Source organism: Telopea speciosissima, chromosome 11, assembly GCF_018873765.1.
Source record: "Telopea speciosissima isolate NSW1024214 ecotype Mountain lineage chromosome 11, Tspe_v1, whole genome shotgun sequence".
Taxonomy (NCBI): domain Eukaryota; kingdom Viridiplantae; phylum Streptophyta; class Magnoliopsida; order Proteales; family Proteaceae; genus Telopea; species Telopea speciosissima.
The window spans coordinates 25,947,779-25,962,312 of record NC_057926.1 but is presented as its reverse complement, the minus strand read 5'-3'; the positions used below and the strand labels follow the sequence as shown (position 1 = coordinate 25,962,312).

At 38.8% G+C, this 14,534-nt stretch overlaps 1 protein-coding gene across 1 annotated transcript; it reads left to right on the top strand.

Annotated features, from left to right (window-relative positions):
- Positions 1–11,109: 11,109 nt before the first annotated feature.
- Positions 11,110–14,527, top strand: LOC122644897 (sialidase-like). Its single transcript, XM_043838265.1, is given in 5 exon segments — positions 11,110–11,261; positions 11,381–11,509; positions 12,312–13,272; positions 13,956–14,105; positions 14,107–14,527. Coding segments are annotated over 5 exon segments (1,653 nt in total). The 3' UTR covers positions 14,368–14,527.
- The last annotated feature ends 7 nt before the right edge of the window (positions 14,528–14,534 follow it).

The following is a 14,534-nucleotide window of genomic DNA, read 5'->3' as shown; positions in this document are numbered from 1 at the left end:
AATTGTGACCGATATCGATACTTGACTGATATGGATCGATCAATTCAATACGAACATTAATTTTTTTTTCTTTTAAAAATGCTATATTGATTTCGTATCAACCTAATACGACTGATTCGAATCAGTATCGATATCTATATCGTCAGTGATCAATGCTAATGTCGATACTATCAAATAAATCCTTGGAAAATAATGTAGACTCCCATGAGTCTATGGGTTTGACTCTAAAGCATTCCTTTCTCTCCCTTCTCTTGTAGTTGTAATCAAAGTCCCATGAAACCATGGTTCAAGGTATCAGCCGATACTGCACAATGTCACTATTCACTAGCCACCAATCCCGATAATTGGATGATACCATATTGATGAAACGGTACAGACCAAGACTGAAATTGTCCAAAATCTTATTTTTTTAGAAAAACTACAGAGTACGGGCAAAACTGTCTAATACTGGTCAATTTGTATTGATAAGTATCAGTTTTCAAAATTGCCGATATCTGGTCCAATACCGTACACTAAATCCATGCATTAAGCAAGATAGCTAGGTCGAACCCCCCATGGTTCTAAGTATCGATATTGTATCGTCCGTATCGGGCGATACGTATCGGTTTTGCTAGTCACCAATACCAATACTGTACTGATATCATATCGGTAGCACTATACAGACAAGGGGTAAAATGATCAGAAAACTCATTTTTAAGAAAATTCAATGGTATTTTTATTCGATACAGTCGATCCAAACCGATACCAATATCGATATCGTATTGATTTTGCGAGGCACCGATACCCTTCTGAGATGCTTCTTTGTTGCTGACATAACTTGTTAGAAATCTGAACAAAAAAGGAGAGGACTGAAAGATGGCCTGAGTTGAACGAAATCGTTCTGTCCTTAAGACAGTATTTGCACCCTCCTAATCCTGCAAAGGGTTGCAGCAAACCTGCCTCCCAAGATAAATCAGGTGGACTGTTACATCGGTTGCAGGGACAGTAACACTGTGAAGCTATCAGAGATTTTTTGATATCTGGACTAAGAGAATTCGTGGCCCATTTATAGGCCCACAAGGCCTGTTCGGATGGGTCACACCCATTGGCTCATATGGCTTGACCTGACAGGTCATGACTATTGGGCTGGGCTCCCTTGGCTGTTCGTGTGGGCTGTAATTCTTGGGGTCAATGTTAAACCAAGGGTTGCACTCCCTCTTTGATCAGCCACCGATCCAACGGTCGGATCGATCCTAAGCACCCTTTGACCAGACACCGTCGATCCTGAAAAGATTAAGGTGACATATTGCGACGATGCGTAGTGCAATGTGCGCCATCAAAGCACCACATTGCGCCTCATGCACGCGTACGCGCACACGCACACGCACACGCGTATGCGCTAGGACGATTACCGTCCTCGCTCGCAAGTGCACCATACAATCTCTTCTAGCATTACATGTGATAATAATAACTACTTACTACTAACACATATAAACCCAATGAGCTTTCCTTTCATAGCCGATGTGGGACTAAAAGTCCACATCAATATTTTGAAAAATTCCAACAATTTCTCCCAATTTTTAAAATAATTGAGCCTCAGTCAATAAACTCTCTGTACTTCTAAATCATACTTACATAAATGTGTCTTTCGACTTGAACCTTTATGTTGTCAAAATACATTAGTACTTGTCAAAAACGAAGTAGCCGTAGCCTTGAACTTAGAATTTTATAGCGACAAATCTAATATACTAGACATATGACATACTTGAACATAGTTTCAATAACACCCGCACATTTATGGCCTTGTGCTTTCATCTTAGGTTTTTATAAGTGCCTTAGAGACAAGCTTTGAATCTCGCAGAAGCGGCTCCACTTCCTGCACTTATATAGGTGAATCTAATAAAATGCAATTGTATGACTTGCATTTCCTATAAGGCATAGACTCATTGAAGGATTGATCCTACCCTCTGTCGGTTTCTCCATACAAACATGCACTACCTTGAGATGTCAAGAGATCTTATCTCTACTAGTTGAGTGCATAACCGGTTATTACTACAAGTGTTTTTCAATTGAACTAGTTGACTAGATGTTGGTCTAGTGTCTAGTTGGTTTTCACTTGTAGGTTACCTCTCATTTACAAGCTTTAGACCCATCTTCCTGGAAGTCTTCCATACCACATCCCTACCCAGGCCTTTTGTAAAGGGATCAACCAAATTTTTCTTTGACTTTACATAACTAATAGTCACAACTCCTTTGATGAGTTATTCTCTTATATAGCTATGTCTTAAACTGATATGCCTTGACTTTTCATTGTAGACTTTATTATAAGCCCTTGATAATGTTGCTTCATTATCACAAGATATTGATATAGCAGGTATTGGCTTAGGCCACAGAGGAATCTCTGTTAAGAGGTCCCTAAGCCATTTTGCTTCCTTTACTGCCATTGCTAAAGCGATAAATTTAGACTCCATAGTGGAGTGTGAAACTACAGTCCGTTTCTTGGATCCCCAAGAAATTGATCCTCCACCCAAGATAAATATCCAACCACTTGTGGACTTTAATTCATCAGATCCTGTGATCCAATTAGCATCTGTGTATCCTTCTAGTACTGCGGGAAAATCCTTATAACTTAATGCATAATTCATTCTGCCCTTTAAGTACTTAAGTACTCTAGAAACTGCATTCCAATGAATTTGTCCAGGGTTATGAGTAAATCTACTCAAAACACCAACTGTAAAAGCTATATCAGGACGAGTGCACTGCATGGCATATATTAAGCTGCCAATGATACTAGCGTATTCTAATTGAGATATACAATTCCCTTCATTAGAAATTAATTTAATAGAATGATCATATGGGGTAGCAACTGGTTTACAGTCCTCATGATTGAATTTCTTTAATATTTTCTTTATGTAATGAGATTGTGTTAAAGAAATACAATCAGAGGATCTAACAATTTTGATTCTCAAAATTATATTTGCTTCACCCATATCTTTCATATCAAAACACGAAGATAGGAAAACCTTTGTCTCCAAAACAGTGCTTGTATTAGTATCAAAGATTAACATATCATCAACATATAAACATATTATAACACCATGTCCATTCTTGAATTTAGAATAAACACATTTATCAGATTCATTTATTCTAAATCCATTTGCTACAACCTTTTGGTCAAATTTATCATGCCATTGCTTAGGAGCTTATTTTAGCCCATATAAAGATTTGACTAGTTTACAAACCTTACTTTCCTGGCCTTTCAAAACAAACCCTTCAGGTTGTTCCATGTAAACTTCTTCTTCTAAATCTCCATTTAGAAAAGCAGTTTTAACATCCATTTGGTGTATAACAAGTTTATTAATCGATGCTAAAGCAATTAACAATCTAACTGTACTAATTCTAGCAACATGAGCATATGTATTGAAATAATCAATGCCTTCTTTTTGCTTAAAACCCTTTGCTACAAGCCTAGCTTTAAACTTATCAATGGTTCCATCAGCTATAAGCTTTCGCTTAAAAATTCACTTACAACCAATAGATTTAAATCCAGGAGGTAAATCTGTTAAAACCCATGTTTTATTACCCATGAGAGAATCCATTTCATCATTTATAGCTTCTTGCCAAAAAGCAGAATCTTGAGAATTCATGGCTTCTCGAAAAGTCAATGGATCATGTTCAACATTATACACACAAGAATATGTAACTTCATTTCTGTTTTCTTCTACCAAGAATTGATAGAAATCTGGACCAAAGGATTTTTCCACTCTAACTCTTTTACTTCTTCTAAGTTCAACACTCTCATTATTCTCAGAATTTGATTGAACAATATCTTGATCCTCCTTGTTTGTATTTTCATTCTTCCGTTTCCTAGAGAATGAATCCTCAAAGAACTCAGTATCTCTAGATTCCAAAATTATATTTTGGCTAACGATCTCTGTAGATTCCATCGTTAGAAATCTATAGGCCTTGCTATGTTGGGCATAGCCAATGAAAATACATTCAATTGCCTTTTCACCTAATTTAGGTCTTTTAGGATCAGTTAATCTTACCAATGCTCTACATCCCCATATTTTGAAATATCCAAGAGAATATTTTCTCTTCATCCAATATTCATAGGGAGTGATATTAGTCTTTTTATGGGGTATACGGTTAAGTATATGACAAGCAGTCATTAATGTTTCCCCCCATAAATTCTTTGGTAAGTCAGAAGTAAGTAAAAGTGTATTCACCATTTCTGTTAGAGTCCTATTTTTTCTTTCTGCTACTCCATTCTGTTGAGGACTATAGGGTGCCGTTGTTTAATGGATAATTCCATAAACTTCACAAAAATCATCAGTGGAGAAGTATTCTCTTCCCCTATCAGTTCGTAAGATTTTAATCTTACGATCCAATTGGTTTTCCACTTCGACTTTGTAGATTTTGAATTTCTCCAAAGCCTCATCTTTAGTCTTTAACAGATATACATATGTGTATTTTGAACAGTCATCTATAAATGTGATGAAATATCTTTTACCACCTCTAGTTAAAATACCTTCTAACTCACACAAATCAGAATGTACTAATTCTAAGAGTTGTGTATTCCTTTCTACTTTCTTAAAAGATTTCCTAGCAATTTTAGACTTGATGTATACAGAACATTTGTCATGACTAGAAGATGTGCATTCTGGTAATAAACCTAATTTAACCATATTTCTCATGCACTTATAATTAACATGCCCAAGTCTAGAATGCCATGTATCAAAAGTAGAAACAATATAAGCAGAAGATGAGTTTTCATTAATCATATTAAATTTATACATCCCGTTCGATGCATATCCTTTCCCAACATAAACTCCCCCTTTGGACACTATGATGTTCCCTGACTTAAATAAGATTTTAAATCCATGTTTGTCAAGCAAGCTTACAGACATTAAGTTCTTCCTAATATCAGGAACATGAAGTACATCATTCAAAGTAAGTTTTTTCCCGGATGTGAGATTCAGAACCACTGTGCCTTTACCTATGACCTTAGCAGTTGAAGAATTTCCCATAAAGAGATCTTGTCCATCTGCTATAGATTCATAAACTTTGAACAAATTTTTGTTCTTGGCAACATGTTTGGCTGCACCGGAATCGATCCACCATTCCTCATCATCACCCACTGCATATACCTCAGATATCATAGCAGCCCAGTCATCATTGTCAACCATGTTGGCTTGGTCTTGGTCCTTTTGTTGCTTCTCCTTGATATAAACTCTGCACTGTTTTTTGAAATGATCGGCTTTTCCGCATTTCCAGCAAGCCGCTTTGGGGTTAATAAATGTACCCTTGTTCTTCTCAGAAACAGTGCCTTTCCCATCATACTTTCTCTTCTTGCCCTTAGAAGATGCATTTTCTATGACATGAGCCTTTGGAGATATTTCCTCCAATTCAAGTTTATCTAGTTTGCGAGAATTCTCTTCAACTTGGATATACTTAATCAACTTTTGCATAGTCATTGCATCATTTTTCTGTTTCAACTCTTTCCGACAATCTTTCCAAGCAAAAGGTAACTTTGAAATAATAGATGACACTTGAAAAGATTCATCAAGAGAATGACCCTCAGAGATGATTTGATTCATGAGACCTTGCAACTCATAGGTTTGTGAAATAATAGACTTATCTCCTACCATCCTGTAATCAAACAACTTACTTATACGAAACTTCTTGTTGCCAGCATCCTCAATTTTGTACTTTTTGTCGAGATCCTCCCATAGTTCTCTCGACGTGCTGTCTGCAAATTTGGGCTCATACACATCATAAAGTGTGTTTGATAACCCATTGAGGATGTAGCCCTTGCACATGAAGTCGTCTTGCTCCCACTTCTGGCGCTGCTGTTTCTGCACCGGTGTCTCTCCACTTGAAGCTTCTGCAGTGGTGTCTGTCGGTGTCAGTGCTACTGGCTTCTCTTCGTTCAGGACATGAGCAAGTTTCAAAGCAGTGAGGAAGAAATACATCTTCCCTTTCCAACGTTTGAAAAATGACCCATCAAACTTCTCAAGTTTGCTTATCTCGTTCCCAGGTATCTTCATGATTGTAGTCTCCTCCATTGAACAAATACTGTCTTAAGATTGTTAGAAATCTGAACAAAAAGGGAGAGGACTGAAAGATAGCCTGAGTCGAACGAAATCGTTCTGTCCTTAAGACAGTATTTACACCCTCTTAATCCTGCAAAGGGTTGCAGCAAACCTACCTCCCAAGATAAATCAGGCGGACTGTTACTGGTTGCAGGGACAGTAACACTGTGAAGCTATCAGAGATTTTTTGATATCTGGACTGAGAGAATTCGTGGCCCATTTATAGGCCCACAAGGCCTATTCGGATGGGTCACACCCATTGGCTCATATGGCTTGACCTAACAGGTCATGACTATTGGGCTGGGCTCCCTTGGCTGTTCGTGTGGGCTGCAACTCTTGGGATCAATGTTAAACCAAGGGTTGCACTCCCTCTTTGATCAGCCACCGATCTAACGGTCGGATCGATCCTAAGCACCCTTTGATCAGACACCGTCGATCCCGAAAAGATTAAGGCGACATACTGCGACGATGCGCAGTGCAAAGTGCGCCATCAAAGCGCCACAGGCACGCGCACGTGCACACGTACATGCGTACGCGCTCAGACGGTTATTGTCCTCGCTCGCAAGTGCACCGTACAATCTCTTCTAGCATTACATGTGATAATAATAACTACTTACTACTAACACATATAAACCCAATGAGCTTTCCTTTCATAGCCGATGTGGGACTAAAAGTCCACATCAATATTTTGAAAAATTCCAACATAACTGGAAGCTCAACTGAATGGAACTGATATATTTACCAGTTCCAGCTGAGGTTTAAGTTAGTTTTAGATGGCTAATGCATCAGTTATCAATTTTGGAGTTCTATCAATGAATACACATGAATGTTAAAAAATTTAATGTACATAAAATCTCTTTGGAAGCTCAAGTAAACTACTCTTGGGATATGTGTGAATTACTACAAAGACTGATCAATGCTTGGGTACAAGGTTTATTTTCTTACAATTTAGTTTCAAAAAATAAAGAAAAACCAGTTCATCTATTGACATATGTAGATCTTGGCATGCTAATCATTTAGAAAAAATTCTTATTAAAATCAAGTAGGGAAAATTGAATAACACAAATACCATATTTTATCACATAATATTTTTTGTCAAAGAAGACAGCGGAAAGCAATGTAGTTGAAATAAAAGGGAGAGAGTATTTTCAAAATATAGGTCTTTCCTCTCTTTTAGATACTAATGGGTCAAAGGGTATCATTCAAATTATTACAATATTACCAAAATTGATACTTTCAGTATTATTTGACGGGAACTTTTGGTTTCCCTACTATTATCATGCTCTTAAGCTGAATATTGCATATTTACTGGGCTGTCTGCTTGTCGAGCAAACTTTTTGATACTTTAAAACTTGGCTGCTATAGTAAACTTGGTTGGTTGCCACTCTAGGAAGTTATTAGCCAACAAAATAATGATGTCAGAATATGGTTTGGTATTATCTTATAAAAAAAAATTGGTTGCCAGTGAAAACCATTGGTGGCATTATCCAAAGTTCAAGATTTCAAAATCCTGGTCGGCACCAAAATATACCACCTAAATGACTGAAATGACACTGAAATATGGATTTTACTCCTCTCAATTTCAAGATCCATTATTTCTTATTATTTCCATTCTTAGAGTGTGACACGTGGCAGCCTTCAATCTAACGACTATAAATCACTCTTTCTATTTTAGCTGACACTTAACCCTGGTTACACCAATCACAAGCCTAACCCAGGTCAGTGTAACCCAACCAATCCTAAACCCATGGTTAAGTCAAAATTCAAAATTGAAAACCCTAATACTCTTCTTTTACCCTGCTTTTTCTCTCTCCTGCCTCAGTCACACGAACATACAACCTCACCATAGAAGGTCGCCCCCAACCTCGCCGGAGACGACAAGGAGAACCAGAGACGAGAAGGACTCGAGAAGGAGAACCTGAGACCTCGCCATTCAAACTTGACAACTCTAATCCCTCTCTTTCTGTCTTCGGTCTCATTCACAAGAATCTCTCAACCTCGCCATTGAAGGTCGCCCCCAACCTTGCCGGAGACGAGAAGGAGACGAGAAGGAGAACCGGAGATCTATGGCCCTGGGCCATCTCGCCATAGAAGGTCTCTCTTTGCTCTCTCTGTGGAGTAATCCTACGATGCCTCTGCAATTTCAGGGACAGCTCTGTGGTTCAGCCTCTGCAATCGTGGTTGGTGTTAGTTTATTCAACTGGTTCAAGTAAGTTATCAGCTCTCAAATCGTTATGCTAAATATTTATTTCATTAATCAAGGCCCTAAATTTTGGTCTGAAGAGAAGTTTTCACCATGCCTGGATTCGGCATATCAATCTCCAGCCCTTGAGCTCAATGTCAATGGCAGCCCTTCGGTTCATAACAAAAGGGAAGAAACAGATTTCGGCATATGAATCTCCAGTCCTTGAGCTCAATGGATTCGGCATATCAATCAAGGCCCTAAATTTATTTCAGTGTTATTTCTTTTTTATCTGCAATAACAGAACCTCATTTCATTTCTTTACAAGATCGAATTCGACAACTACATAAACCAATAACCAATTACAACTTGTGTACTCCCTTGAACTTTTTGGTAGCAAGAGTCCAATCCATCAAATATTGACCAACTTCAGAAAATATCTTGGGAAGCTATCTTGATGTTATTTACATAGTGCTCACGGGTACTTGGACTATAAATTGGACAGGTTGCTCTGCTGGCACAGCTCTCAGCTTGTTAGTGCTGATCTGTTTTATTAAGAGTGAACAAGTGTCAATGTCATGCCTTATTTGTTACTACTTTATCCCTTAGCTTTTCAGGCAGAAAGGGAATTGGGGAGGTGGAAGTGGAATGCAACCTGTCATGTAGATCATGTAATTAGGTCTCTTTTTCAGATAGGGATATAGGGTCGAATTGCAATATGTAAGATACCAATACCTATAGAATTTTGTGTTTCTTTTCTATGTAAATGCTGAAGTGAATTAACATAAATCAACACGATCATAGAAACAGAGTTCCAACATGCATTGACTGTACTCTAGTGCAACAAAGAATCAAAGAAGGAAATAAAAGAACTAAAACAGAAATAAGAAGAAGAAGAGTACCACAATAGTAAGAGATAAATTGAGAAGCTCCATCCCTATTAAAATTCTCGAAATCGATTAATTGAAAGCAAAAGCTTCAGATATGAGAAAGGGATCCTGAATTGGGGGTTCTATAGTTTATCTGGAAAAAAAGTTAGGTGAAAAAGAAAATTGCGATCTTTATGTGAATCCTTAGCTCAAAATGGGAGAGCACCTGGGACTTACCCAGGTTATGATGGTTCGAATCCTTCAGGATTCATACATTTAACACGATTGTGAGAGAATGGTTTCAATAAGAAAAAAAGAGGCAATTCTTTACAATATGGGTGCTTTGGGGGTCTCTTGACTTCAAGTCAATACAATTAGGTTTTTTAGTCCAAGAAAAATCAAGCAAGTAGGATATGAAATCAATACCAATTTGAAGAAGATGACATTGACTAATTAATTGAAGACCTCCATGACTACTTTAATAATATGCAAGCAATGTGTAGAGCAATTCATTGAAAAGTTTTCTTGAGAAGATAAACACAAGAAGCACCAACATGGACACTCAAAAAACTCAACTTCATTGAATTGCTAGTATCATATAAAAGGAAATGATTGAAATAGGAGTCTTGGTGGATTCGAACCACCATCTATTGGTTGTAACCCCAGTTGCTCTTCCATTTTGAGCTAAAGACTCACCTAACTTGGATGAACTACAATTTGGATCTTTCCCTTCCTCTTTTCAATAGCTAGTTAACATTACAAGTATATTTAAGGAGGGAACTCTATGTTTTTAGGGCTGAGTACCTCCATTTAATGGCTGTCTAACATGTTTATGTGAAAATTAAATGCTTTAAATTTTAAAATAAGAGCATCTCCAACTGTCCGTGAACATAATAAAATAAGAACAATCAGATAGAATGTAAAAGAATCATCTTCATTTTTCTTCATTTTCACCCCCTGGATGAGTTTGCTTCAAGTTTAAAACACATTAAGGAAGGAATTATGAGGGGAACGTGGACCACCTGTGTGGTTTTGAGGTTCATTGTAAAGATTGCTTCCTGGAAATTACCCAGAAATGAGTCCATGATCAAAGCCCTAGTCACCATTATTACACCGATTACACTGAAGTTGGGAGAAGTATGAGCATCTGCTAAGGTAAAGATGATCAGACCCACTACAAGAAGCAGAGCAGAAACATATTCCAGGGCCGAATACTTCCGTCTCAGACCTAGAATAGATGCACCCATTACCATCACCGACAACACCTGTATTCCCACAGCCATACACAAAAGAGGAACCCAAGAATCAGAACAAACAGAAAGGCTAGATTTCTGAAGACATACTATCATTCAGTGTCTCATGATTTGAAGCATTAATCAGAGAAAGAACGGTTCTACCAACCAAAAAAAAAAAAAAAAATCAGAGAAAGAACGGATGTTTCTATGTGGATCTAATCCCACTTGTAGGATTAAAATCCGATATGGTTATGCATGCACTTCTACTAAGATCTTTTTATAGGTACAAAATCTCATTAATCGGCTGAATGGGATGCTGCACAAAATGCCATTAATCTCATCTCTCCAGTATTCCAAATGTAACAGAGCACCACAGAGAAGAACATTGAGCAGGACTAATCCACAAGGCAGAAGTTCTTAACATAATACTTAACATTTCCATAAATCTACAGTAGAGGTTACAATACCTATCAAAAGCTTTTTTAGTTTTTGGCATAAAAACCCTATCAAAGGATTTGAGTAGACTAAGCTTGACTTGAGAAAATATAGAACAATTACATGCTTGTATGTAGAATTGAAATGCACTGGAACAATTTAAAGTGCTGTGCCACAAGTGCAGCCCAGCTTACAGTTCGTCATCCTGGAGGTCCTTAGCTCCTCAGTAAGCAAATCACTCTTACAAAACCTGATTCCCAACAATTTTGCTCAAAGTTGAACATACAGAGTCAAAAACTAAAGCAATATTTTTTATGAACACCCAAGTTTTAAAAATCAAAGAACAGTTTTGGGAAAATGGGACTCTTCCTATTGCAAATGGAATTGAGCATGAGCCTGCTGAAGCATCGGATTCTCATACTGAGACTTCCAGTGAAGTTTCGGATGTGTCAACTATTGAACAGAAGCAATTTTTTTAATGATTTTGAACAAAAAATCAGAGATCAAAAACTGATTTTTAAAACTTGGAAATTTTCTCTATTTTTTTCTTGGATTCTACAAATTCACCCAAGTTTTAAAAATCAGAGAACAGTTTTGGGAAAATGGGACTCTTCCTTTTGCAAATGGAATTGAGCATGAGCCTGCAGAAGCATCAGATTCTCATTCTGAGACTTCCAGTGAAGTTTCGGATGTGTCAACTATTGAACATAAGCAGTTTTTTTAATGATTTTGAACCAGAAATCAGAGATCAAAAACAGATTTTTAAAACTTGGAAAATTTCTCTATTTGTTCCTTTGATTCTACAAATTCAATAGATCTCTATTTTTTTAAACTTGTGTTCATAAAAAAAAATAAAAAACGACGACATTGCCTGAAGTTACCTAAAGAAGTTCGTTGCTCTGTCCTGAAGTCGCAGCAGCAAGAAGTTGGTGGCAAAGGCAAAGTTGCAGCTCGTCGCTTGAAGTTGCAACGACAGCTTCTCCTCCTCGGTTGGGCTTCGTCTCACAATGAGGGCAACAGAACAGAGAGGCGATGAGATTAATGAAGATTTGGTCTCGAGAGCAGTAAGAAGAGGTGGGCTCCGGCGAAGTTGCAGCTCCTGGCTTCTGACGGCAGCTTATCTCAATGAGAGCAATAGAAGAGAGAGGGAGAGGAAGTAGAGATTAGGGTTGAATCTATCAGTTTGAGTTAACCGGGGTCTGACATTGGTTTGGTTAAACTTGACCCGGGTTAGAGTCTGGGTTGGGATAACCATAGTTAGTTCTTTATTCAAATTGAGAGAATGATTTAGAGCCGTTAGATTTAAGTCTACCACGTGTCGCACTCTGAAGGGGAAATAACAAGAAATAATGGATCTTGAAATTGAGAGGAGTAAAATCCTTGAAATATGGCCCATTTTGGTGAAAGAAACGAAACATTGAAGACACCTCAATGCGCATGCCATTTCTTTTCCGAAATATTTCGTTGAAACTTCGAACTATGGCATTAGCTTTCCAAAGTTTTTATTCATTTGAAGTGCTACTGTCTCATTCTCTCTCTGTTTGCAACTTTCAGCAACACATTCAGATAATAGTTATTCCTCCAGACCAATTAGAAGTAGTTCAGTTACTCGCCCTTCCATATCATCTACTGTGCACCACAATACCTATTCCTCCAATTCTAACAGGTCCTTCTCAATTCTCAACACCAGCTCAATGTCAGTTACATCTTCTAGACCATCTACTCCAACTAGCCGTTCAAGTTCTACATCTAGACCTATAACCCAATCTGCACGTCTAGTGCAATCACGATCATCTACTCCTGCCAAATCCCGGCCAGCTCCCACCAGTTCTTATGGAGAGAAAACCCGAGTTACCCAGAACTCAAGACCATCAACCCCAACTAACAGACATCAAACCCTTGGAAAATTGAGTTCTATATCCACTCGATCAAATTCACGGCCATCAACTCCCACTCGTCGGACCCCTACTCCAGCTTCTGTTTCAGCTCCAGCACCAGGTTGCTCCATTTCTATGGGACGTGTCCTTCCAAATGGAGGGAATCCAGCACCGCCATCTCGAGGAAGCTCTCCAGGTCTACAACCACGCCCTCCACAGCAGCCAATTGTTCCCCCTGATTTCTCACATGAAACACCACCAAACCTAAGGACAACATTGCCAGACCGACCTGTATCTGCTGGTAGATCTCGCCCATGTGTTACAATCACTGCCAGGGGAAACTCAGAGGCATCAGGGCCTGTAAATCCACCACGCAGGCAGCCATCACCGATTGTCACGAGGGGGAGGCTTCCAAAAATTTCTGGAAGGGGTCGGTTGCATGCCAATGGACACGACATTGGTGCACCTGAATCACAGAAGACACCACCAGTCCCAGAGTCTTCAATGCGGAAACCTACAAAGTCTACCTCAGCCACTGAGAGTACTGGATTTGGAAGAACAATCTCAAAGGAGTCTCTTGATATGGCTCTCAAGCATATGGTATGTCTCTTTTCTCCATTACAAACTGGAAAAGGGAATGTGTTAAAACCTCCAGCACGTAGGATCTTTATCGCCCCCTCCTATGCGCATCGTGCGGCGTAGCACGATCCATGTGTGCATGGTGGGGCCCACTGTGCACACATGGATCGTGCTGCGCCGCACGATGAGCACTGGACCGCCCCCAGTACGGCCCCCAGTACTGGGGGCGATAATTTTCCCAGCACGTACCCATTTGCGAACCCTTTCCAACTTTTCTGTGTTAGAAATGTGGTGGAAATTTAGGTGGTTCCAACTTTTCTATGTTTGAAATATGGTGGAAATTAAGGTGGATTGAGACGACCATTCATTGAGCTCATCCACAGTTATAATAACTTTTCCCACTGAATCATCCTAATTGTGTTGTATTTGAATTCTTCTTGATGTTAAAGCAATGATCTGGAGTAATGTTCTGAGAACCAGCCTTGCCCTTGACAAGTGAACAAGTTGGGGGTTATCTTATGAGGTCAAAATGGTTGACTTCCAGACCAGGCCTCAGAACACTGGTTATCTTATGGGGTCTTTTTCAGTGGCATGTCTTGTAGGAGGGAACAAAAGAACCATCAGTTTGGTTGGAAGTTGGTGGAACTTTACTTTTTCAGGTTATGTTGATATTTGTGTTTAAGTTACTATATTGCATTATGTAGGATATCTGGCATGGCGCAGGGGGCATTCGTTCCCTCTCAGGCACCACCCTTTTCCCTCAGAGCATTCGCTCTAGCGCTCCAAAAAATCAACTAGCTCGCCCATTGGATCCTCCAGTAGTTTCAGTAAGGAGTAACAGTGACCAACCGGCTTGTAAGCAATAACGGTTCCATGATAGAGAACGGAAATTGTATTGATAACTCTCTAGATGGTGAAGTCGAAGAAGATGATGGTCGACTTTCTGCAAAACTGAGTGAGCCAGACATTTATGAGAGTACCCGATATGATGCAATTCTGCTCAAAGAAGACTTGAAGAACACAAACTGGCTGCACAGTGTTGGTGATACATCTGAACAGGGACCCATATTTGATCACCGGTTTGAGTCACTACCTGAACCGTTTGGTCTTATATGAATTTTGAAGTGCTGGTTTATGTTGAATGTTTCTGTTGTTTATATGATTTGATCGAGAAAGGATCCATGTAACCGATCCTTTTCAGTTGGGATAAGGCTGAGTTGAGTTGTATTTATATGATTTGTTCATTGTCATGAATAAGTCCGTCAATCCTCCCTTGTTTTTGT